This window comes from Bactrocera tryoni, chromosome 4, assembly GCF_016617805.1.
Source record: "Bactrocera tryoni isolate S06 chromosome 4, CSIRO_BtryS06_freeze2, whole genome shotgun sequence".
Classification (NCBI taxonomy): domain Eukaryota; kingdom Metazoa; phylum Arthropoda; class Insecta; order Diptera; family Tephritidae; genus Bactrocera; species Bactrocera tryoni.
The window spans coordinates 25,371,828-25,399,231 of record NC_052502.1 but is presented as its reverse complement, the minus strand read 5'-3'; the positions used below and the strand labels follow the sequence as shown (position 1 = coordinate 25,399,231).

General features: G+C 35.6%; 4 protein-coding genes across 8 annotated transcripts in view; 1 reads left to right on the top strand and 3 right to left on the bottom strand.

Moving 5' to 3' along the window:
* Positions 1 to 4,285: 4,285 nt before the first annotated feature.
* Positions 4,286 to 27,404, top strand: part of LOC120773597 (carboxypeptidase D) — a 52,553-nt gene continuing 29,434 nt past the window's right edge. For 2 of the 5 annotated variants that reach the window (XM_040102594.1, XM_040102592.1), the window contains exons 1-2: positions 4,296 to 4,703; positions 9,096 to 9,202. The gene's annotated coding sequence lies outside the window, so the exon portion shown is untranslated. Of the gene's footprint in view, positions 4,704 to 9,095; positions 9,203 to 27,404 lie in introns of all 5 variants that reach the window. The other 3 variants (XM_040102595.1, XM_040102596.1, XM_040102593.1) reach the window with 3 other exon arrangements.
* LOC120773732 (serine protease SP24D-like) lies at positions 17,544 to 18,410 on the bottom strand (the record flags this gene model as incomplete). Its single annotated transcript, XM_040102789.1, has 2 exons — positions 17,544 to 18,069; positions 18,136 to 18,410. Coding segments are annotated over 2 exons (801 nt in total), but the record flags the coding sequence as incomplete, so codon positions are not given.
* LOC120773603 (serine protease SP24D-like) lies at positions 20,071 to 20,985 on the bottom strand. Its single transcript, XM_040102603.1, has 2 exons — positions 20,747 to 20,985; positions 20,071 to 20,675 (listed from the first exon to the last, which is right to left on the bottom strand). The coding sequence occupies exons 1-2, from the start codon at positions 20,980 to 20,982 to the stop codon at positions 20,150 to 20,152; spliced, it is 762 nt and encodes a 253-aa protein (XP_039958537.1). The 5' UTR covers positions 20,983 to 20,985; the 3' UTR covers positions 20,071 to 20,149.
* LOC120773604 (serine protease SP24D-like) lies at positions 24,382 to 25,295 on the bottom strand. Its single transcript, XM_040102604.1, has 2 exons — positions 25,049 to 25,295; positions 24,382 to 24,967 (listed from the first exon to the last, which is right to left on the bottom strand). Exons 1-2 carry the CDS (start codon positions 25,267 to 25,269, stop codon positions 24,445 to 24,447), a joined length of 744 nt encoding a protein of 247 aa, XP_039958538.1. The 5' UTR covers positions 25,270 to 25,295; the 3' UTR covers positions 24,382 to 24,444.

The following is a 27,404-nucleotide window of genomic DNA, read 5'->3' as shown; positions in this document are numbered from 1 at the left end:
CGTCGTATATATCGTACAGTTCATCGTTATATCGACTGCGGTAGAACCAAAAATCTTCCGCAGAACCTTTCTCTCGAAAACTCGCAATGTAGACACATCAGTTGTTGTCATCGTCCAAGCCTCTGCACCATATAGCAGGACGGGAATAACGAGTGACTTATAGAGTTTGATTTTTGTTCGTCTCCAGTGAAAACTTTCCCTCTCAATTGCCTACTAAGTCCGAAGTAGCAACTGTTGGCAAGAGTTGTTCTACGTTGGATTTCGAGGCTGACGTTGTTGTTGGTGGTAATACTGGTTCCAAAATAGACGAAATTATCTACGACTTCGAAGTTATGACTGTCAACCATGACATGAGAGCCAAGTCGGTAGTGTGATGACTGTTTGTTTGATGGCAGAAGATATTTGGTCTAGACCCATTTGCTTCGCTTCCTTATCCAGTCTGGAGAAAGTAGAAGATCTGTTTTGGTAATAACTGTCATAGTCGCTGGACTGAACAATCGATAAAGATAGCAGATTTTAACACACCAGTCGACATATAGATGGCGCCACCAGGGGGCGCTAAATTCAAAAAGTCCTGTTTACTTTGGAAATAACCTTGTATGTGGGTATATCTGAATGGAAATATTACGAAAAGTGCAATTTAGAAGGAAAATCATATCATAAGACCTTTTTGTCCACCAAAATATAAAATTCTTATCAAGTTAATCTTGGCGAGAGATTGGATAGAAAATTAAACGAAAAAAACAAATTTTGTTAGAATAATACAGTAGACAATATAATCGAGCGTCTTAAAAAGTCAAGAGGGTTCGGCGACTCAGCAGTGGTAGCTGAATCATATCGTCAGAGCTTTATTTCTCTGCATATCGGCCTTAAGGTGCGAGAGGAGCAGCAAATTTCTTTCATTTTTGAAATCCAGTACATAGCTAAACGTATTAGATAATTTGTTAAAAAAAAGGTGTGCCCCCGTTCATTTTTTGAACTATCAAACAACAAATTTATTAATGTTTGTACCAATTAATTTCATACTTCCCATGAAAACCATTGACCTTTATTAAAAAAAGCTGAAGTATAAGATAATTGAAATTTACTAAATGCAGTCTTGCCGCCGCTCCAAGAGTCCAGTCCTCAAACAATCCATTTGTAAACTTCCCGCTCTGGTGGGCTCACTGGCCGACCCAGTTCGATTGCTTTCCCTTATTACGCTGAAGGCTTGCCTTAAAACTGTCAACTTCCTGCATTTCCCAATCAATAAACACCAAATATAACTAAATTAAATAAATATACACATATAGTAAAGGCAATAATGTTGCATTAAAATCGTCATGTCATTGCACTGTCGTCGACTTGACATTGAAAAGCGTCGGCGACAGCAACTTGGCGCATACTGCGCATGCGCGTGAAGCATAACGGACCTGTTGTACAAGTTAGGCGCCGCGCCTTCATTACTTTGATGTTATTATTTGTTTCGCTATATTTTTTGCCCAAAAAGCAACTACTAACTCATCGCTATGTCTCTATTAGTAAAAGTATTGAAAAATATTTCACATTTGTAAAGCGCAAACTTGAAGGCACTGACTGCAGTGAAATATATGAAATAGTTGGTTAATCGGTCCACATACGAATATGAATGCAGTATTGTATTTGTTAAGCAGATGGAGTAAAAACGTCGATCATGGAAATAGCGAGAGGTATATGACCTTCTAAAGAGGGAAGTCAAAAAAGAGAGAGGCCGAAATGCGTGAGCATAAAGAGCTTGAGAAGCTGGTCGACAGGGGTAATGCTCAAAAATTCTAAGAAAAGATGCGGCGAAGAAGATGCGGAAAAGAAGAGCATTCGGAAATTATGTTATGCTGAAAGCATAACACCAGGAAATGGTGAACCCGATTCCCCAATTCCATTGCCCGACCATGAAGAATTTCGAATAGCAATTACTCGTCTGAAGAACAACAAAGCGGCGAGGGCCGTGGATTGCCGCCAGGCTATTCAAACACGGGGGCGAAGAACTGGTAAAGGGCATGCATCAGCTTCTTTGTAGAGTATGGTCGGTCGAAAGTGTGTCCGATGATTGGAAATTCATTGTGCTGCCCAATCCACGAAGCCGTAGACTCCACAATCTGCGCCAACTACTGTTTTTAAAGCCATGCTACTTACCTTTCTCGTCACAGATCAAAACAAGATTAGATCTCCGAAATAACAGCCCTTTTACGGATAAGAACTGAGTTAATTGCAGTATCGTAGAATTGGCTGTTTTGAGAATTATGTGCCTGTAAATCTATCCTAAGAAACCAAAACATCTAACTCCTTTCTTTGTATATTATATTATATTCTTCACAGGAAATTTGTCCACTTCGTCGGTACTTCATTCTCATGCTGAGAGAACTTTAGGTTTCTGCAGAAGATTGCGAAAGACTTACCACGCTAACGCTTTTATCTATAGTAGTACACATTCAAATGAACTTGAATTTGTCACCATATGATATAACATATCCACATATGTATAGCTTGCATTTAAAATCGGAAGTAATAATTTACTGTGTGACTTTAATGGCACGTTGCAATTTCATTGACTAAGCAATACCAACGGTCTAAAACAAGAAAATTTCGATGGCATTGCAATTACAGGACAATAAACTTGAGACTTGCCACTGTAAATGGCAATACCAAAAACAATATGCATGCGGCAACAGTAAGGAAAAACATTCCTGCATAAATTTCTAAAAACAAACTCGTGCGGACAGCAGTAATTAATTCCATTAACTTTATTAAATTGAGTGATTTATTACTTTTTTTCCTGAAAACTGCATCAAAATGGACACTAATGTGGGAAAATATATACCACGCATTTAATAACATTTAACAGTCAGCGGTTGTAAAAACCTGTTATGGAAATACTCCGTTACCAATAGATGCTATCAGATCTATGTTAATGTTAACAGTGACAGCTTAATTACAGATGTGATGCTACTGTTGCCAGCTTATCTCTGTGCGAGTACATTTTCAAATAGTGCACAGTGTTCTAATTTGGTCATTGAGTAATACAAAACTCCTCGTAGACTACCGACATCTCTGCCGCAAGAGAAGCATAACCGCATTGCGCAACGAAGGATGTGCCATACGTTTTAAGAGCGGTAGGGGGACAAAAAATTCAATATTTTTGGAATGGTATGAATGAACAAAAATTTTTTTTGCAGATTGTTAAAGGTGAATATTTACCGCGTTGTGTCACATACTTTTAAATTTTTTTTAGCGCGAAGAACACTTAAAAAATTTCAATTGTTTAACAAAAAGTTTTGTAAAATATTATTATTTAAACAAATGTACCATGAAAAAATATCCATATTGTAGCACGAGCATTTTTCTTTGACTTCACAACATTTCATCGATTTATCTCCAGTAGTTTATGGGAAAATACAATTTACAATTTTATCGTGCTCTAAATTTCAATAACTTTAACAAAAAAATAATAATTTTTAAGAAATATTTATATCACGGGGTATGCGTCTGGTCCCCTTCCTAATGAACTACTAATTTTCGAAATCGGAGATTTTTCGAAATTTTCAGGGACCCAGCTGTTAAAAATTTTATTTCTTAAAATATGGGTTATAAATGAACATATTTGGAAAGCATAAAGATACAAACAATTATAGAGATGAGTTGCCACCTTTTTATACTTTCCGTGCAATAAAATTCATAAAAGAGTTTTTAATATATGGTCATTAAACTAGAGAAGTTTCACAAAGGTAGGGTTGCCACCTTTTAATACATTTATGCATAAAATTTATAAAAAAAATTTACAATATGGGTAAGGAACTAGACAGATTTCAAAATAAAATAAATTGGTTTAAGTGTTTCAATTTTTTTTTTATTATCTCGTTAAATTTTACAACACTTCTAGAATGTTGTCCTAAATTTTGATCCGAGTTGATCCGAGTACAGCCTTAAGAACTTGTGCGCTCGAAGCATAAAAGGTTAAAAAGTTGAATTTTGCAAAAAAAAAAATATTGACCACTTTAACCCCACTGTACCGCTGTTAGCGCTGTGGTTATGTGGTGACAAGCAACACCAGCAGCCACAACCATTGGCGACGATTGAAAAGCAGACAATTGTGAACAACATAATTTTCCCCAAAGACAGCAAGCGCCAACATTCACCATACACACACACACACACATCCAAACATCCAAACATACGGCTTCTAGTGTCTAGAGCTGCGGCGGGCTCCAGCGCGCCCAACACACCACCATCGCTCGAGTTCGAGTCAAGTTCAGTGCTGTGCGCAGTCAAAGCATAGTGAAAACCGCTTTCAGCTTTCAGTTGAGCTGCAACGTTACAACCAAACGGTCGCTTCGGTTTTAAGACACGGCGCTTACTCAACTACGAACATCATAAAGTTTGTGTGCGTGTGCGTGCGTGCGTGCGTGTATTTCTGCTGGACGCAGGCGACAAAGTGATAATAAAACATACAACAACAACAACTCTGTGTATTTAGTATTTCATGCTCCAACGAAAGAAAGAAAGCTCAACGAAAAGAGAAATGCAATAAATTTAAATATTTAAATAAATTAAAATTCTGATTGAATCTTGAGCTGTGTGACAGTGAATTTCAATAACAAAATCAATTTGACGTGAAAGTGTTGCGGCACGCATATGTGTTAGTGTGTGTGTGTGTTTGTTGAGAGCAACTGCGCGAATTGTTGGAAAAGGTATTTATGATTTTGAGGCATTATTTGCAAAAAGTGTTAATGGAAAGCGTTTATACATATGTATATACTACATACATATAGGCATGCGTATGTTGGCTTGTTTTTAGACAAATGTGAAAGAGTCGACACAGAGTTGTTTAACCCTAGCAGAGTGTAAAGTCAAAGTGTTTTCTTCTATTTTTTGTTTGGCCTGTAAATGAATTTTTAGTGCATAGGCATAGAAACAAACATACATATGCACACATATATAATTATACATATTTATTATTTACAATGGTTTGACGCCAACCTTTCGAGGCAATCAGCTGTCAAAGTCACAAGTCACAACTGAGCAAATCTCCGTAAAACTAAAATAAAAGTGTATTTTTTTGTATATATTTATATACATACCTGTTTGTATGTATTTACAGCTGAAGTCAAAGCGCTATAAAATCGCTTAAGTGCGCCTAACCCCACTAAAAGTGGAGCCCTGAAACTTTGACAATAGAAGTGAACTGAAATTTGTGTCTCCTTCTTTTTTCTTTCTTTTTTGTTTACTTTTGTAGGTATTTATATAAACACATGTCCAAATTCAGCACTTTGTGTCTTCTTCAATTGTACCGTAGATACACGCACTATAATTTAGTGCGGTCAGAGAAATTTTGTAGGTCAGCGTTTGACTTAAAAAGGCTTTGTGCACATACATACATAGATTTGTGTATGTGTGGGTATAAATGATGATAATATTAAATAATTTAATGTTGGATATATTTTAAAATTGTATGCATGTAATTATATTTAACAGTGAACTACTTAATAAATATTTAGTATTTTAATAGATAAATATTTAATTTTTTTCAATACAATATGAAAAACTGATTAATTCCTAACTAAAATACTTTTGACTACAATTTTGTATTCAAAAAAATTAATTTCTTAACTGAAATTAATTAAAAAACTTAAAAAATATTAATTTAAAAAAATTAATAAAAATTTCAAAAAGTAAAATTATTTTATTTTTATGAATAACTAATATTAATGTTAATTTTTAAAATTAATAGCATTTATTTTTTTAATTATTACTTTTAAACTAATTTGACTTAAAATTGAAAATATTTAAGTATTCCGTCGAAATAATTAAAAAAATTAATACTATTTTTTATGAAATATTTTAAATTATTTTAATTATTTAGACCATAAAAAATTATAATAAAATTATGAATTTTTAAAATTAATTGGGTGAAAAAATTTAAAATACTCTTTTTAAGATCAAATTATTAAAAAAAAAGTAATTCATATCATAACTTTTTAAAATTAATTCCGTGCAAAAATTAAAATTTTCCTTTTTAAAATGTAATTAATTAAAAAAATTAATATTAAAATTAAATTTAAAAATTAAAACTATTAATTTAAAAAAATAATTGGTAAAACAAAACAACAAAATGTTATTAAAAGACCTTAAAAAATATTAATTAAAGAAAATAAATAAAATTATTATTTTTAAAATTAATTTGCTGAAAGAATTTAAAATTTTCTTTTTAAAGTATAATTAATAAAAACTTCCGATCTTTATAAAAACATTCATAAAAAATATTATTAATTTTAAAATTAGTTCGATGAATAAATTAATTATTCAATTTTAAGTCAAATTATTTAAAAAAAATTAAAAAGTCTAAAATTATTACTTAAAACTAAATTTCAAAACTATTTATTCTGTAAAAAAAATTCGTGTTCTAAGTAAAATTAATTAAATTTCTGAAAAACTATAAATTTAAAATTATAAAAATTATTAATTTTTAAAATTAATTCGATGAAAGAATTAATTATCTTCAATTTTAAGTCAAATTCTTAAAAAAAAATTAAAAAGCATAGAACTATTATTTAAAATTAAATTTCAAAAAATTTTCGGTAAAAGAAAAATTTCGTGTTCTAAGTAAAATTAATTAAATTTCTTATTTAAAAAATATGTAAGAATTATTAATTTTTAAAAATAATTTGGTGAAAAATTTTTTTTTTAGTCTAATTAATTAAAAGAATCTAAAATAATTCATAAAAAAGAGTATTAATTTTTATATATAATTCGATGAAAAACTAAAATATTTTCAATTTTAAGTCAAATTAATTTAAAAAGTTAAAAGTAATAATTAAAAAAATAAAAGCTACTAATTTTAAAAACTAACATTAATATTAGTTATTCATAAAAATAAAATAATTTTACTTTTTAAAATTTGTATTAATAACTAATACTTTGATTAACATTAATTTATAGTCTTAGTTTTAAAAATTAATTAAATAGTAATAAAAAATTACGCCGGTAGTAGCCTGAGCTCAGCCCTAGCAATAGTAATAAATATTAATTTAAAAAATTTATTAATTTGTAATTAATATTAATTTTAAAATTTAATTAATGAATCACTATTTTTAATTCCGATCTAAAATGAATTAATTATTAATTTTAATTTTAAAAATGAAATAATTAATATTTAAGTTTAATTTTAAATTTTAATCAAGACGAAACAATTTATTCGATGAAAAATTAAATATTTTCAATTTTAAACCAAATTAATGAAAAGAATATAATTGATTATTTATTAAACAATGAAAGTTATCATTTTAAAACTAATTCGGTATTGTGTATGAATTTCATTTATTTAATCGCTGAAAAATTTAATATTTTCAATTTCAAATTAAATTAAATTATAAAATTGAAATATTAATTATTAATTAAAAAATTAAAAACTCACTATTAACTGTTAATTAAATGTTCATTTTAAAATTTATTGTTAATTTTAAAAATAGATTAATTATTGCTTTTAAAAATTAATTCGGTAAAAAAAAATTTTACATTTTACTTTTTACGTCAAATTAATTAAAAAAATTTAAAACTGCTGATTTTTTTTAAATTAAAAAGGTTTTGTGCATGAATTTCATTTAATAATTTGTAATATTTTATAACATTAAGAAATGCAAATAAAAAAATTAGGATCCTATATGAACACTATATAAGTTAAATTATATCAATTTTGTGTAAAGAAATTTTTAGAATTTTTTTTATAATAAAATAAAAGTAAATTTAAAGACCAGTAGCATAATGATTTATTTTTTCGTTAGAATATTTTTGATATTTATAGAAAATATTTTTTTAATATAATAATTTATTTACTTCATACTGCTAACAGCAGTATTGCTTACTTTTAAAACTTAAATTAAATAATATTAAAAAAATTAAGAAAATTCGAAAATTCTAACAAAATAATTAAAAAATATAATTTTGAAATATTTATCAGACGTTAGTGAGGTTGTCGTCAAAAAAATCTAACAATTTCATACTTTTTCCATTATAAACGGACCTTACTTTATATATTTCTTCCAATTTTTTTTTAATTTAAAATAGTTAAGTTTGAAAAATTTTTAAGAATATTTGTTAAACCGCTGTTGAGGAACTTAATTCGGATTTCTTAGGATCCCTTTTTGTAGAAAAATTTATACTACTACTTCACTTTCCTTTATTATAATGATACGTTTTAGTTATTTTCTAATATGAGAATGACGTGATGTTAAAAAAGCATTCAAATTTGGTCCAAATAAGTTCTCCTTTTTATGTAAATAATTTTATGCTATTTATGAACAAAAAGGTCGAGCAAATGGCCACCACGGCTGTGTTCGCATATCTCCACCCACTTACGTCAATTTTCGATGACCCGGTGCTGCATTACGGCTGTAGAGCGCTGAATGTTGTCTTTGAGCTCTTTGACTGTTGCTGATTGATTGGTGTAAACCTTTGATTTAACACACACCCCGAGAAAATGATCTAGAGGCGTTAAATGGCATGATCTTGGTGGCCATTTGACTGGGACATTTCTCGAAATTAACGAGTCGGCAAACTTTGCTCGCAATATGTCAATGTTCAGACGGGAAATCTGAGGTGGCGTACCGTCTTGTTGAAATAGAGACCGTCCGCGTCGATTTCATCAAATTGCGGGTAGAAAAGTCGGCCAACAACACGTTAAAACGCTCGTTATTGTTGGAGTTTTAGGCATTTTCTGCCTCATCTCGAAAGAAATAAGGCACGGTAACTCCGCCTTACCACAAGCCGTACCAAACGGTCAACTTTTGGGGATGTAATTGAATCTCCCGAACCACACGAGTATTAGATTCAACATAGGAGAGCTTAGGTTAAGCCATAAATGGCGTTCAACTGAGAAGATTGTGTGCCAGACAAATTTTTTATTCGAATAAAGCTTCGCCGCATCAACGCTTGATTAATAACTTGTGATTAATTTGATAAGTTCAAGTCGATAACCTAACGAAATTGCTATTTCTAATGAATTAACATTTGCTGATAAGCAACATAAACTTTCGTTTAAAAACAATATATCTATAATTTTTCTTTCTCTCGTCTCTCTTTTCCAGTGAAATCATAACTTCGCGAAATATAAGTGAAAATTGTACGAGCAGCATTAACAACGCTTAAATTGTCTATTAAATTAACAGCTGCGCTTAAATCAGTCAACAGCAGGGTGAGTTCAAATAAACAAATATTTATGTACTTGTATGTATATAATATGCATAAAAAACAGTAACCAACTGGCTTGTGGAACTACTCGAGTATTTAAATTTTTACACATAAGACTGTATGTGCTTGTAGCCAGAAGATTTAAGTGCAAAGTGTAATAAAGTACAGATGCACAAATGCAGCATTCACGGCCAATGTCAATGGCAAGGATATGCAGGAGCTGAAACGCTCGCTGGCTGGCTCTGTACCAGTTGGCTGACAGTTGCAGGCAGTCAAGGTGAAGGTTAAAGGCGCTCACTCATATACATATATGTACGTGTGTGTGTGGCTAGTCACATACATACATTTGTGGATATGTTTGAGCAACGAAGAGAGTGTGAGGCTGCTTCTGTCTTGTTGTTGTAATTATAGTCACAAAAGTTTACGAACGCGTAAAACTTGGACTAAAACTAGGCTTCAGCGAAAATAGCGAGTAAAGTCATAATGTTTGTTTTTCCAATTTTTTCTGCCTGCAACTAACTACCTCAAGGAAGCTGAAATTGTGTATTTAAAATGTGTGTGTTGAGAAAAAAGTCATAATTCATTGTTTACATGCAAAAATAATTTGCAAATTGATTATGTTTGTTCTGCGCATGTGTCATAAAAATATTTTGCGCTCTCACTTTGGCCATTCGTGACGCTCTTGTACTCTTATAATCAGGAAAGTAGCACCGCTTTGCAGCTTTCTCATTCAATATAATACAAAGTATACAAGTATATGTATATAATTGCTTCCTGAATCTTCACGAAATGCTTGGCCGAGCTTCTCGTATCATTTATGGTCAGCGACATAACCTTTTTCGGCAAATAGGGAGCTCTAAACTGTAAACCGACTTCCAGTGACTGCTGGTTTTTTGCCAGATATTTTCTTGTCAGAAATACAATCAATAGTTTTCTATGGACTGCTTTACTTATTTGAGAGTTCCGAGCATGAAACGAAGTCAAATCGATGGAGTATCGAATTTGAGAAGTCAAATTTGCTTTATTTTATGAATGTTATTTGTTTTCAAAATTTCTTTGAATAAGTCGTAACTGGTGATACTTTAAGCCAAATGAAGTATACAAACTATTTCAAATGTTAGCCCCGGCTATTTCTCAGGTGATCCAACCGTTGAGTCCAATTTTCGATGTCTCTTTTACTCTCTAGCACTTCGACTGGTAACTGGCAAATGGCACGGGAGATGTTTTGCTCCAGGTCCTGAATCAAAGTGGGATTGCCCGCATAGACTTTTGACTTACATATCCCGACAGGAAAAAGTCGAATGGTGTGTTTTCACACAATCTTGGTGGCCAATCGACTCGCCCCAAACGTGAAATTATTCGCTCACCAAAGTGTTCTCTCAATAAATCCATTGATTGATGCGTTGTGTGGGAAGTGGCGCCGTCTTGTTGAAATCAATTGTCGCTGAGATCACGAGCTTCAACTTCATGCATTAAATAGTCGGTTATGACGCGATAACGGTGGCCACTGACGTTTACGTTCTCACCGGTCGGCATCATTTTTGATCGATGATTCCACGAGCCCACAAATCACACCAAACCGTTGTTTTTTCTGTATGAAATGGCAATTTTGCTTGTTTACATACCCATTAAGCCAGAAATGGCCCTCATCGCTACACCAAATTTGGCTCGAAAACGTCGGATCTTCTTGGAACTTTTTAAAAGCTCATAGAGCGAAGCGATGTCGCTTGGGAAGCCCGAGCGGCTTCAGCTCTAGCACAGGCTGTATTTTGTTTGCTTTCAATTTAAGATCTCGACGATCGATAATATTTCCCAATATTACTTAAAAGTTGGTTAGCTTATCTGCATCAGATTGAAGTACAAGAGCCAATTTTTTGTAATCTGTTCTGATGTGAACCGCATTTCAGTGAGGGTGTTCTTCAACATCCACAACAAATGGTAGTCAGTAAGAACAAGGTCGGGGCTACAAGTGGATCTGAGATGCCAAATCGTCTTTCAACGTCTCTTAAATTCAATTTATTGAATTCCTGATTTCCTTGCTTTTGATCTTTCTTTTACTGTAACGCCATCAGCTCATTATCTTAACCTGTGTTCCATGACTTTGTTGCCAGTTTAAGTAGATTTGGCATTACTAAAGATATTTCAGTTACTGGAATATCGTTAGCTGTGATTTCCACGTCGAAAACGCTATCGAACGCCTGAGCACTTAGTCAGTTCAAAAGGTCACTTATCGCAACTACTGACAGATCTATAGTTACAAAGACTATACATAAGTACATACTATATTACTATATATCTGTTTTATCTTATTCACATCTCACATTTACACACTACCGCAATTTATTGTCTGTATGTATGTATTTAATTAAATTTTTCCAGCAATCAAAATAATTTATTGCATTTCATTGTTGACATATTACAACGCATACCGTTACAGCTGCGCATATTGTATTTTTTTTGAAAATTTCACACATTTTCACTTGTGCTCGTATAAGCCTCAAGATCGCGGCGGTCTCCACTCAATCAAACTCGAGTTGCATTGCGCTTGCGCATAGCTCAGCTTCGCCGGCAAACTTTTGTCGGTGTTTGAGTGTGTGTTGTTGCACATTTCTTTTGTTTCCATGGAAAGTAATTTCACGAAAGAAAAACCAGGCAAGCGAGTAACATGCGGCAAACGAGTTTGCTCCAAGCGGTAAATGTTTATCAGCAGCAATCGCTCAGTTGTCTTAAATGGGCGTTTGGAGCTGTCGAGACGGTCATATTTGAGGACTGTTTGATGTGACATCAAACAATTTAAACATTTATACCTCTTCCTATTAAGAAAAGTCTTTTTAAAACCGACTTAAGTTAAAATCGCTTTATTCAACCATAAAGAACTTAATCCGAGTTACTTTTTTCGAAGTAGAATTAGTTTCTTCCCGTAATCTCCCTTCTTGGTAAGCTTTGTGAGAAATTTAGTATTGAAATTTTCTCACATTTGCACCGAGAAACTCCTAGCATTTTCCCGTTTCTAGAACTCTAGAAGAATCTTCTTCTTTATTGGCGTAGACACCGTGGTTATAGCCGAATTTATAATAGCGCTCCAGTCGTTCTTCCTTTTTGCTCTGTCCAACGGAGTGGAGGTCTTTCCCTTCCTCTGCTTTCCCCGGCGTGTACTGCATCGAATACTCTCAGAGCTGGATTGATTTCATCCATTCGGACGACATGACCTAGCCAGCGCAGCTGCTGTGTCTTAATACGTTGAACTATGTCAATGTCGTCGTATATCTCGTACAGCTCATCGCCCCATCGACTACGGTATTCGCCGTTGTTAATACACAAAGACCCATAAATCTACCACAAAACCTTTTTCTCGAACGTCGACTCATCAGATTTTGTCTTCATCCATGTCTCTGCACCATATATCGGGACGTCGATGATGAATGAATGGAGCCATGTGTAGAAGTTCACGAAAGTGAGAAAAGTTCTCCGATCGCCATTCACTTGGGAGTGGCCCGAAACGATTATTTAACATATGGCTCAAGCAGCTTACGACTTCCGGTCTTAGACCTAGTATCCTCTGTGTAGACAATAAACATCCGTTTGAAAGCAAGCTAAAACTAGAGGGTGAAACATCCCTGTCCAAAGTTGTGGGCTGGGTTTGGGACCCGCTACGTCAAATACCGCTACCAGTGAAAAAAAAAAACAAAACATCCTCGGATGAGAAACTTTAATTAATAGAAGCAGTTTTTTTTACGTCCGAGATATAAAAAACATTAAATCTTCTCATTTTGGATTTGATGAACGCCAAGTCCTAGTGGAATGATCACACGAATCTAATCAAGTCAATTCCAAGTCCAACTATGGTTTCGTAGGGGTTGTCTACAAGCTACCTCAACCACTTCAATTGGACTCTGCTCACATTTTTTGGATGACTCCTGACTTGATCACTTCTTATATTGGTAAGATAACTGATCTTCACTTGCGATCAATTAAATTTTTATAGAATCCGCAATAGTTTACGTGTCTTAATTACTTTTCGATAACGTTATTTGCCAAATTTTAAGAGGTTGTCTCTGTTAGAACGAACCTCATAAATTACAGATTTTGCTTGAATTTTGACAGCTGTCAAACTATTACCTTAAATTTGACAGTTGTAGTGTTGCTTTGAAAGCCTGTTGCGTCGTGCCAACGACTATGCTTTATCGAACTGTCCTTCTCTGAACTGAATAATGCATGCTTCTTCGTTATACATCTGTTATGACAATCAAGTTGTCACATCAGTTAGTCAGTCTGCTGTCATAAATGATATCTAACTTCAGTCTTCTTCACTCAAATGTCACTCAACCACTTTGCTGGAGCTCTTATTAATGTCGTATCATTTCCTTTTATTCAGAGCAGATTTTAACCCAGTGACCTACAGCTAATGTTTACACGCAAGCTGCGAAACCGACAAACATACATATTTACAGCTTGTATTCTGGTTTTATCTTCGGCTATCTTTAAGATCTTCACGCTAAGAAGTTAATGGACTCATTTGCCAACTGTCTTGATGTTGTTGCGAAATGGCAAACCAGTATTAACGGCATTGCTAACGGTGTTTATAAAAGTAAACAAAAGCCGTGTAAAAAAACGAACTAAGCAGTAGATGAGTTCTATTTGATTTGACGTGTACTTGGCGTATTTAAGCCCGACTTACAAGATTACTGTCGGAGCTTTGAATTTGGTTTTTTTTCGATTTTACGCCGCTCCAACTAACTCTAAATCGTTTTCATATAGCAAGCTGCAGTAGAATTCATTCTCAACTCAAACAAAACGTAAGCGTAATTTATTGCTTATTCATTGCCAGAAATTAGGTGTGGCCTCAGAGCAGCTGAAATGCATAGCTCCGAGAATAAGACAGACAATTAGGCAGGCAGTTGTTGCCAAATCACTTGCGAAATTTACATATGTACATATGTACATACTATGTATGTTGTTCAGATTGATTTAAAGCGCGCTGTAATTAAGTGCTGTTCCAATGAAACGAAAATACATATTTGCCAATCAGTGTAAATATTTATGTTTCTATTGTTTTTGCAATACTTGTATGTGAGATGAATACAATATTTAGTGTTCCTGAAAGTGTTATTGAATGGAATGCATGCAAAAATAATGATGCACAAGAATATTGCAAATAGTTAGTATTCGGTTTTGATTAGGGATTTCGGGTTTGAAATTTCATTAATTCGGGATTCACTTATATCATTTAATAACAAAAAACTAAATTAAACCCATAAAAAATAGTTCTGCAAGAAAAAAATTATTATTTATATTTCGGTATTAAAATTTTTTCAGTCCGGAATCCCAACAATTTTCAATGTGACTCAAAATTAAACGCATGCAAAAATAACTCTAAACGAAAAAAATTAAAATTTAGTTTCGGGATTAAAATTTCTTCAGTTGGAGATCTGGAAAATTTTCAATATATGCAATTTAAAATTGAACGCATATAAAAATAATTCCGAACAAAAAAAATTAATATTTAGTTTCGGGATTAAAATTTGTTCAGTTCGGGATCCCGAAAAGTTTCAATATAATTCAAAATTAAACGCATATAAAAATAATTCCGAACGAAAAAAATGTAATATTTAGTTTCGGGATTTTGGGACTAAAATTTGTTCAGCTCGGAATCCCGAAAAGTTTCAATATAATTCAAAATGCTATCATTATTTTTGTGATAATAAGTTTATTTGATAATAATAAATAATAATAAATATGAATTATAAATAATTTTAATAATAAATATTTCTTTAGTTTCTTCCTTGGAGATCTATTCATATAAACGAATATTCAGTCCCAAATTCTCCCAGCAACTTACATACATATGTATGTGCTGTAGTTCTGCCTATCTCCTACCATCCAATTTGACTCATGTTAATTACAGTGCTTCGTAGTATTATGAACAAGTAATAATACATTTATCTAAAATTTTTTATACTGCAGAAATAATTTAGACCAGGTTAATATTTAACTCATCCTCTTTAGATGCTTAAATCTGGGTTTTAATGTATTGAATGTCATTATCCGCTACTTTTATATACATATGATACTATATATTAGATCCCAAAAAGGTTCAACTTGTCCAAATCATAAAAGCTTCTTAAGATAGAAAGTTCGAAATACTTCCTTTTCATTTCAGCCATAAATCCCGAAAGCATTTCAATAAACTCTCTAGAGATTATCAAAACAATCTTAATAAAACTTCTTCATGCACTAGCACTGTTTTGCTCCTAGACTACTAAAAATCTTGTATATGTTAGGTTATGTTAGTATCTTGATGAGCCTAGCATAGACCAGTTTTAGCTCCCCACAGAAGTGAAGTCGCTTGTCCCTAACCTCTCTATCAAGTGCTGCCCCACTTTCTAAGAAATTTCTGGCCGATATCCGAAACCAGATTACTGTCTTGATTGCTGATTGGCTGTTCACGTAGACATTAACTCTGGAGTCGCACATTTTCCGAATAGCAAAGACTTCTGCTTAAAATTACTGCAGTGATCCGGTAGCTTAAAATCACATAGAAATTTCGTATGCACATTCCCACACTGGTTAACCAATGCTTTCAGCTATCCAATAGTAGACCGGAAGCAAGGAAATTCCCACTCGCTGCCAGTCACCACCTTGAAACCGGCAAATTTTTTGAGTTTTCTTCCCTCAAGCCTTATGTTTTGTTTTGTAGTGGGATTTTCAAACCTATTTAGTTTAATTAATAAGCAAACTTTCTGACATATTTAATTATCAACTGAAAAAGTTTCAAGCTCACTTTTAAACACTTTCCCTTTTAATTTGTTTACTTCGTTATATATACATACATAATCTATTAAATCAGCATATGCAGGCCATGGGCGCATCGTTTTTTGCTCCACTTTGGAGAAATTACTTCAAAATTATTTTAATTTACCCAAAACAATGTAAATATGTATACTTGAATGTATATAAAAGCGCTCTCACCGAAAGTAGCGTATCAAATTACCTGAAGCAGACGGCAGAAAAACACTCCAAAATATTTGTTTCCAAATATATGCATAAATAAACCGTTAAGTCTTAATTGCGCCTACGCTCTATTTACTTCGGGGCCAGACAAACGACAATACTGCAGCCAGTCATACAGGGTATGTAAATATGTTCTGCAATAATAATGAACATATTTTTGTATGCTCATGCTAATGAGTATGTTGAGGTGGAATAACTCTACGATGGACCTTTTTTACACATGAGAAATTTTGATTTTATCTCTTATTTCAAATAAAACTGAAAAGTTAATGTTGTAGCCAATATTTGGATTCCATCAGTTATTATATTTTACCGCATTCACTGTTTGAACAACTGTCTCTTATATATGATCAATACTAAGAAGACCATCCGGTCGGTCAAACTGAGCGCCACAATCTTCCGCTTAACCGGGTTTATCAGGCCAATAGTGTTGATTTTCAATAATGGTAGCCGCATCTGGTTTATCAGCATAAAATGCAGGGCTAACGTACTACCACATATGTTATCTAGTCTAAAAAAGTAAAGCTATACGACGCTAATGACAGGTTCAATGTGATTAGATTAGTGGTTTCCCTTTTCTCAATTTGGCACCAATTCGAGATAGCAGATGCAGCCAGCTCTTTTTCCACCTGATCTCTCCTTCCTTTGCTTCCCTCGGCGGGTAATGCGTCGAATACTTTAAGAGCTGGAGTGTTTTCGTCCATTTGGACGGCATGACCTAGCGATCGTAGCCGCTATTTCTTAATTCCCAAAACTATGTCAATGTCGCTCAGCTCATCGTTTCAGCAAATGCTATATTCGCCGTTGCCAAAGCGCATCTTCCGCATAACGTTTCTCTCGAAAACTCGTTACGTTGATGTTGTCATCGTTCATGCCTCTGCACCATATAGCAGGACGGGAATAATGAGTAACTCCTGACGGAGCTTTTGGTATTGCTCAACGTGAGTTTACATAACCGTTTTAGTTTTGCGGGGATACCAAATTCAGACATCGCGGTTCATCGATCAGAAAAGCTTTAGACTAATTACAGTCCAATAACGCCCTTTTTCTTTACATTCCATGTTCCTAAAGTTTTTACGAAATCCTGATCTACTCGAGATTGAGTTTATCGACTGTTTACAAGCTCTGTCGGATACTAAGTTAAATAACATGTGAAACATCGATTTTTACTTTCCCCACAATTTGATGAGAATTCAAAGTATCTAATTTTGTGTAAAAACTGTGACCATTTTATGAAAACCCAACCAAATTTTAGTATCAAGATCCATTTGTCATTACGCTTCAACGTTTGACGAAAATACCGCAAACAAGTCAATATATTTTATAAAGCAACGTTACAATTCAGCATGTTGTTTAATCCAATCCACATGGTAGTAGACCTTAGCGTAACCATCCGGATTGCCGGTGCCACAGCCGCCATAAACGAAGCCAGCAACACCGACGACCTCACCCTCGTACATAGCCGGACCGCCTGAGTCACCATTACAAGCGCCATTATTTGGAGCATGGGCCAAACAGATAAGCGCATCGCTATCCCAGTTTATGGCCGTCTTGCATTCGCTACGCGAAATGGCCGACAATGTGTTCCACTTCAACTTCTGCGGAATATCACCAGCTTGCTTTACGCGACCCCAGCCAGAAATGATAACCGGTTCACCGGACGGTACCTCCTTCGTGGCCAAACGGGCGGGTTGGATGTTTTGCGAGTATATCAAAGGTTGGCTGAGACGCAGCAGCGAAACATCGTTCAAGAAATTGCCGTAATTCTCATGTGTAAGGATCGATTGCACATTCACCAAAACGCCACCACGCAGACGATCCGTGGAACCGGCACGCACAGTGAACAAGGAGGGATCATAACTGTTGTATGTTATAAATATTTATAGATGCTACCAGTTTCACTTTTTGCAAAAACGGGGTACTTACGTGGAATAGTTGCCCTGTGCATCGGTGGTGCCAACACAATGTGCCGCGGTCAACACGTAGTACCGACTAAGTATCGAGCCGCCACAAGTGTGCGAGCCGCTGCGTCGCAAAGAGATTTGATGTGGGAACTGTCCTTCGTAGGCTTCGTCACCACCCACCACACGTGTGGTTGGACCAGCTTGGCTGATTGCAACACCTAGCAAGCAGATCAAAGCAAAGAGTTCGAATTTTACCATGTTGAACCGTTGCGCATGGAAGACCAAACTAAAACTAAATAGTCACGCACGTAATAGTGGACTTATTGGCATATCTTGAGTATCCATAAAAAGCTTTGTGCTCAAATAAATTACTTTATAATGTTTAGCGCAAGCAGAATTAGGTAATTGATAAGCAATCTAACTGTTATTTATTATAAGCTAATATGTTAAGGCGATAATGCTGGCACCACAGAATTTATACGCCTAAAACAGTCAAATATCCAGTGTGGCATAATACTTTAAAGCGCCAAAAGAACCTTTCTTCTTCTTCTTTATTGGCGTAGACATCGCTTACGAATTTATAGCCCAGTTTACAACAACGCGCCAGTCATTATTCCTATTAGCTTTTTGGCTCCAATAAGAGATTCCAATTGTAGCCAGGTTCTTCTCCTCCTAGTCTTTCGAATGAAGTGGTAACCTTCCATTATTTGCTTCCCCCGGCGGGTATTGCGTCGAATACTTTCAGATCTGAAGTGTTTCCTCTATTCGGACAACATGACCTAGCCAGCGTAGCCGCTGTCTTTTAATTCGCTGAACTAGGTCAATGTCATCGTATATCTCATACAGCTAATCGTTCTATCAAATGTGATATTCGCCGTTACCAATGCGCAAAGGACCATAAATCTTCCGCAGAACCTTTCGCTCGAAAACTCGTAATGTCGACTCATCTGTTGTTGTCATCATCTATTATTGAAGAAGTCGCCTTGTCGGAAATGTCGTTTTCTTTTCACGGGTCTCCCACTATCCCACGGTAGTTAGCGCAGATTGTGGGGTCTCTCTTTTTGTGGATTGGGCAGAGCATACTTAAACTCCAATTGTTGGGCATGCTTTTGTTCGACGAAATTTTCCAAAGAAGCTGATGCATGCTCCTTATCAGTTCTTCGCCGCCGTGTTTAAATAGCTCGGCCCCATCAGCCCCCGTCGCTTTATTGGTTTTCAGACTGGTAAATGCTATTCGAACATCTTAATGGTCGGGCAAATGAACGTGTGCTCCATCGTCATCCATTGGGGAATAGAGTTCGCCATCTCCTGGTGTTATGCTTTCACTGTTATTCAGCAGGCTAGAGAAGTGTTCCCTCCATAATTTCAGTATTCTCTGGGAGTTCTATAAGAGTACTTCCCTATTGCTTATACTCTCCTATTTTACGCTTCGGTCTGTTAGAGAATGCTGATCACAGAACCATTGGTAGGTTCTTCTCTACCGGGGAATGATCAGGAAAAATATATGGATGATATTCATTAACTTTTCAAGGATCTTTCTATAGATTCCAATTCAGATCTTTTGACAAAATGAGCTTGATAAGACTTAGTAAGCGATCTTGATATTCTGAACAGATACCTCGCCCTTCTCTTACTTTTTAAGATCCAAAATTGCTTTAATCTACTTGCTTCTTGTTAAGACCTCTCAAAGATCGTTAGCATTCCGGCCTTGTTCCTATTCTATTGTACCACATAACAAGGGTATTAACATAAGGTCGAATTAAATTAATGGATCGAATAAAGATTATTGTCAAAATAACCGAAAATTACTTCATCTTGAAAGTCTGACTAGGCACGAACTCAATGAAGAACTCACACAAAATTCGGAATGATTTCTTCCAAATGAAGTAAGAACAGATAATCGAGTTAGCAAGCTAATAGGCGTAACTTTCATTACATAAAACTCATTGTCTTCAAATTATTTTAAAACTCTTTTTAATTCAGCAACGAAAATACAATAATTTCGTAAAACATAGTGTTCCACCCCAGTTCAAAGCTCACAAATCTGAGTGCTCCTTAATCCAATCCAAATGTTTAAAAACCTTCGCGTAACCATCTGGATTGCTGCTACCACAACCACCCACTACAAAACTAGCCACACCCACCAGTTCACCTTGGTATGCAGCCGGGCCACCGGAATCACCAAAGTAAGCGCCATTATCCACCGAATGTCCCAAACAGAGCAGCGCATCACTAGACATACCGATTCTAGTCAAGCACGATAATCTCGACAGAGTTTGGACAGTGTTCCATTTTAACGTGTTCGATGCATAAGCATTGGTCGCCGTGTAACCCCAACCGGAAATGATAACGTTGTCACCGGTTGGCACCTCAGCACTTGCCAAGGGGATTGCTTGTATATTATTGGAGTAAATCAGTGGTGTTTCCAAAGTGAGTACGGCAAGATCGTGCAAAAAGTTGGCATAATTCTCATTCACAACAATTTCGGTGACCTTTGTGACCACACCGCCAAGCAGACGATTAGCGGAGCCGGCACGTATGCTGAAATGTTCAGCGCCGTAACTGTAAAACATGCCAATACAAATACAATTAGTATTTCACTACTCAAACAAGTGGTTCGGTAACAGACTCACACAAGGTAATTGCCTTCAGCATCCTCATCGCCGACACAATGGGCTGCTGACAGCACATAACGGCGGCTGATGATCGAAGCGCCGCAAATATGTGAACCATCATAACGTAATGACACTTGGTAGGGGAATGCTCCTTCGGCTGCATACTCACCACCGACAATACGTCCGCTAGTTTGGGGTTTCGCGTTAGCCCAGGCGATCAGCCCTAGGCAGAGTAGAAAGGCTATTCTCGACATATCGTCTTAACAGTGGGTGGGACACGAACTATGATTGATTTAGGTTTTGCAGTTCGCTTTTATGCTCCAAACAGTCTAAGAAATCGGTAGATAGTTTATTAAAATATTATAAATTATAAATTATCAAGGCGTAATAAATCATGAGATTTAATTAAGTTGCCAAATTTATAAAACCCGCTGGAACCTCTGCCGTCTATATTTAAAAAATCTGTTTTACACTAGTTTGTGACACTTTTTTATGACTCCAATGCTTGGTTTAACCGCAAGTCGTTATGAAATTTCCCCTCCCTTTGATCGCCAATAGATTTTTGTGTTGGAAAAAAGAAAGACGTGTGTGTGAACTCTGGGCAAACCGATTTTTAATCTAATCACTTAATTTAAACGATTGTATTACGCACAAGCTTATCAGAAAATGTCGCAATTTCATAAAACGCGTGGAGCGGAGTTCATTGTACAGCTTGCCGATTCTACTCTATATTTCAAAATCCATGTATAATACATAAATCCTCAGACCTGAATGATCTCGTATCTCGATGTTCGTATTTAAATGGTCTCAGTTTTTTCTCAATAGAGACACATACATATACATATAAATTAGTTTTGGTGGTATTTTCACTCCAATAATGAATAGTGTAGTACGTCGGACTAAAGGCTCTAATCGTGCTATCAATTTCTAGCAATAGCCCTGAAATACTGCAAGAAATTTGGTCGTATCACTCTAATCTTGAAAATATGTAATTTATAACACCGACAGCAAGTAATTTGGATTGACTGGTAATTATCTAGGGAATTTCGTAAAAATCTCGTTAATAATAACAGAAAACCCATGTGATTTTCCCATATTATCTAAACCAAAATTCCCTGTCAATACTTTTTTCTTTGTGGGAGTTTCTTCAAAATTGTGGTGTCTCTCTTTTCCGCTCTTTGATGGCTTAGATACAGCTGAAACAAACAAAGCCGATAAAGATTACAAAGAAAGAGAAAGAGAAAAATATTATATACATATATGCATATTGAGACGGATGGTTTTCACACTGAATAATGGAAGTCTTTGCAAGGCCGACAACACCCACAAAGTTTAGACGATTTATGGACTAGCTACGTGTAAGGCTGCTGTCCGCAAGATAAAGAATCAGACGAAACACAGCACTTAATCCTATCCAGTATTTTCTATTAACAAGTCCTTATTTTATGATCGACAATTTTTAGATCGATCTTGTTGGTCGGTACAGCGATAATTTGGTTACTTACATACCCGATGTCCTTAGAAAAGGGGTGGAAAAGTGTAACTGTTTTCTATGGTAGAGAGTATTTTAAATCCACAATGACCTCTCTTTTTCAACTTGCTAATAAAAATAATAACAACGGTTAGAAATTTTTGGGGAAAGCTAGCCATTAAATGAAATTTGGAAGAAGAAAGATATTCTAATCTTCTACTACATGAAGTCTAAACGAATATTCTCAGTATCATTTGGCTTGATGATTAGTTGAAGAGGGAGGCACCAGACTGCAGGCGGGAGCAATAAGGCCATTATTAAGCCCTTTCCTCTACCAAGTGGTAGCCAAATAAATCCACAAGACATTAAGATAAACCTTATCTAGCAACTCAATGGTTTTGGTAAAAATTTTAATTTTTTTCACCCCGGCTGCTGAATGTTTTATAATATTGGGGCATTGAAAACCATGGAAAATATCCCGTCTTAGCCGGCTGAAGGCTGGGCATTTGCAAAAGTAATGTTCCAGCGCCTGATAATCCTCCGCGCATGATCTACATTCCGCAAAATTCACCATACCAACTCTCTGAAGATGGAATCTTAAAGGTTGGTGCTCAGTGATGACTTCTGCAATCTTACTAAGTTCTATTTTGCCTGAAAGTTACTCTTTGGTCCGTCCCTTATCAACACTATCTTAAAATGCAATTGTGGTATTCCCTACTCTGAGGCATTCTTCTAGAGTTTATTTCTTCAAACACACCTTAATGGGGCTGAATGATCTAGAGCAGTTGAGAGGAACTGTGTTCCTGGCTGTCCTTTAGCGAGCCAACTCGTCCCCCTTTTCATTTCCTTCTGTTCCTTTATGACTTGGTACCCAGATGATATAATATTTACCGAGTCACCCACTAAAAGTCTTGTTATTGCATCCTTACACAACCTAACGTAGTTAGACTTAGCCAGATATCGTTTATACAATTTCGGCCTTGAAGATTGAAATTACTTTCTGAGTAAAACATAGTAAGACTGTTTTCCTAATTTTAAAATTCTTAATTTATTTTTCAAAAATGTACATATGTCGCTTCCCTCAAAGCAATTCCTCGATTGATATCTGTTTCCGGGTCGTAAGCATAAATCCAAGACTCAACGCCAGTAAATAATGTTAGTCGGAAAGCATTGTTTCACAGACGTTAACGTGACGCTATTTTACAATTATGACTTTTTTTTTTTTGATTGTTTCGGCACCAGAATTTCGTTTCTGCACACAAAATTTAATGAAACTTTCTTTGTCACTCATCGCCAACTTTGAAAAAAATATATCGATGAATAGGTCTTCGCGCGGAATTTAAATTAAAAAGTCTGACTACCATTACTAAAGCCCCACCTCACGTTCCAATTCCGTCCTTTGATCCGGCGGTGACTTAGCAGTTTTCGACGTCGATCACAGAACATGAACTCCCTTTCTAGGTCGCATTGCCACTTTAGCCCGAATTAATTAATAAAGTGGAGTATAATATCATGCCGGCAGTGACGCTGAATCTGGTTCATATGACCCGAATTGATGAGCCGGCTGCCCGTAAGCATAGCATCATACTTCACTTTTCCGGCAATCCTATCCACCATACTAACGCAGTATATGTTAGTATGGTCGTATGTCTCAATTTGGAACAATGACTCTTTGCCAGAACATTTGACGGGCTTTGGAATATCCTGAGATAATTGACAGAGCTCATGAACTCTTTTCCTCAATGAGGTGGAATTGACAATGGCCATATTTCTGTTTTCAACGGATTAACAGTTAAGTCAAAACACTCCTCCGAAATGGCGGAGATTAAGATTCTTTCCTGAGCCAACAACAGCGATGCCATCCCTAACAGACGACCTTAAAGTTCTCTCTGCCGAGTAGAACTATTCATTCAATGCTCGAGGTGAACCAAAGCGAATCTGGTGAGCGTATATGGCTTGCTTTTTGCTTAAAATATGACTTAGCCTGGCCAGCATGTTCCGAATAATGCCGAAAGAAGGGATGAGTGACTTCTTGTTTAAGGAATTTTCGATTGTTCCAACTACGTATTCATGCTGCCTGAAGTCCAAACGGTTAAGTGCGATTTAGTACCCTATAACATAACTTAACCTAGTAAATCAGAAAACACAGCAATGCAAGTGCGTAATTCAAAAGAATATAGGGTTCTGCTGTCAATAATAGTTCTTTTTTATTTTTCATCTTTACTTTACAACAATGCAAGCCTTTTTATATCATATTTTCATGAATCCATTCGAGGTTATAGAATACTTTAGCATAACCATCGGGACGCGTGGTACCACAACCGATTACGACGAAACCAGCAACTCCCACCAATTCACCATTGTATGTGGCCGGACCGCCAGAGTCACCATTGCAAGCACCTGCGCCGGAGGGATGATCCAAGCATAACAAAGCATCCGAAGACAACAAAATTTTACGGAAACATTGACTCTTGCTAAGTGCCGTAACGGTATTCCATTGCATTAGAATGGGCAAAGAATCACCATTATTCTCGGTAAGACCCCAACCGGAAATGATAACTTCGGCGCCAGAGGGCACTTCAGCGCTGGCCAACGGAATCGCTTGGATTTTCGATGAGAATGTCAAATGCTCCTCCAACTCCAACAAGGCCAAATCATTTTCGAGGACATAACCCTGATGGACTACAACGCGCTTCACTTGCACGATGACACCGCCGGCAATACGATTGTGGGTACCAGCACGTACGGTGAAATATTCAGCATCATAACTGTCTCGAAGTAAATAAGATAAAAAATATTATAAAATGTTTTTATACCCGACAAGGATCCAATTTGTACATGCTACTCACGGTGTTGTGCCTGTTTCGACTACACAATGCGCCGCCGTCAATATGTAATTGGAAGCGATGATTGAACCGCCGCAAGTGTGCCGATGTTGAAAACGTAAAGAGATTTGATGTGGGAATTGTGCTGAAACCGCGTCATAGCCACCCACTACACGACCAGTGGGATTGGCTGTAACCGCCACGAAGGTGACTGCAAAGAAGGCCAAAAATTGTAGAAAAGCCATTGCGGCACGCGATTGTGTTAAGAGCGGTTGGCGGTAGCTAAATGAACTAGGCAATACGTATTTCTATATCATTTATACACAGTCGTCGAATATTTGATTTGAACCCATAAAATGTGTAGCCACTTACTATTGTCACTCTTTATCAACAAATCTTATAAATCACTTAATAAACGAACAATGTCATATATGTATGTATATAGATTAAAAACATAATTTGGATTTGTTGAAAGCAATCCCTTATAATCAGCTAGCCAAACGAGGCATAGTCCGAACTTGCTGATAAATAGTACCAAAACTATTTCTTTTCTCACGTAATTACTACCACTACAGGGTACATATACTTTCCCTACCAACAGTAATTTGCTCACCGTATCCATGTTCCAAGTGAATCTTCGTTGTGATTTATGATTGCAGAAATCTTCTAAACGTCACTTTTGCCTTCCTCTTTCAAAATCTCGACAAACACTGTTTCTTTTTGTAGTTTTTAAGGTAAAGAACGCATACAGAAAATACATGACAATATTTGAAATAATCTTAGACTGGAACTGTCCACTTAGCTTTGAAACCCATATAGGTAGGTAAGTTGATAGTTAGGGTGGATGTCTGACGACGCACCCATTGTGAAACCAAAGATACCAAAATCGGTCACACTATCATATTCTTTTGACCAGTGATGATGTTCATCATTTCGAAAAATTTTCTATATACAACTTCCGAGGCATCCTCAAAAAAAACGCGACTTCTTTGCAACCACATAGAAGATGTTCTGTACTGTTAGCATTCATACAAATTCAATAACAAGTTCAGTTTCCTTATTTATCGTGGTCTAACTGGTATGTTTTACTACAATGTTTTTGGGCGACTTCCACTGAGAGGAGCAACTTTTGGTACTTATTTTGAGTTAAGGAATGGTATGAGTTGAGCCGGGATGTAAATCTTCTGGATGTAGTATGTAACACGCCCTTACTTAAAGAAAGTACATGCTTCTTCATCCATCAGCAAATCATTCTTGTGAATATTACTTTCAAGATTTTATGATAAATTACATTGATTCAAATGGTCAACGATCTGATTGGACCTTATACTGTAACATTATTGTATTTTAAATATATTTTGCTTACAAACATTGCCTCTGAGGTAGTGTAAGACCACGCCGAAGATGACAAGTTCTCTCAGTATTAGAAAAAAAGGTTTCAGATTCAAAAACGATACAATACTCCTGTTACCTACATATGCTTACTTAAAAACTTTTACTAATATATGGGTTCCCAAATTTCCATTCGAGTCTTTACTAGAGTCATTAATTCAATACTAATCAATATTCCAAACAACTACTGTCTGCAGCCTATGAGATTTTTGGAAATAATTCTTAAATCCTTGCATATTATATTATCTGTTAGTTTGAAAGGTGTACTTACAATTTCAAAAAAATAAGCTAAAAGTATCTGCATACATATAGTATATTAAGGTCGCAGATTCATTGGTAATGCCCCGAACCCAGCCGACATCCTTGGGGAGGGGATGTTTCGCCTTCTCACTTTAGCTAGCCTTTAAACGGATGTGTTTTGGCTACCCAGAGGATACTTGGTCTAAAGCCGGAAGTCGTCAATTGCTTGAGTCATATGTAAAAGTATCGTTTCTGACCAATTTCAAGTGAATGGCGCTCATGTTAATCATGTAGAAGGTTGTAAAAAATAATCCCGGAAAATACTCGCAAATAAATTGTATTTTGTACTGTAAATAACAAAAATATCGCTCGTATGTCAAAACGTTCTAAGAATGTATAGCATCAGAAAAGCCTAACTTTACGATGAAGTTGTGAGTTGCCAGATTGCAATGCTAGGGTTGTCAAATCACAAAATATAAATGGAAACCTACATATAAATGATCAGCGTGTTTATAGACGCGATTTTGCGTATCATTTTTTGATATATTTTCTGACAAGCAAGCCGCTCACTTGTCAAAATCGCCGATATCGAACCATTATAACATATGCTGCCATACAAACTGCACGATCAAAATAAAGAAATTTGTATCTGGAAGGGAAATTTTTTATTTGTGAAGAGTAGAAGTAGTTGGCTCACCTTTGCCACGATACTCGGCCGATTGATCGTCTGTTTCCGGGTCGTAAACAT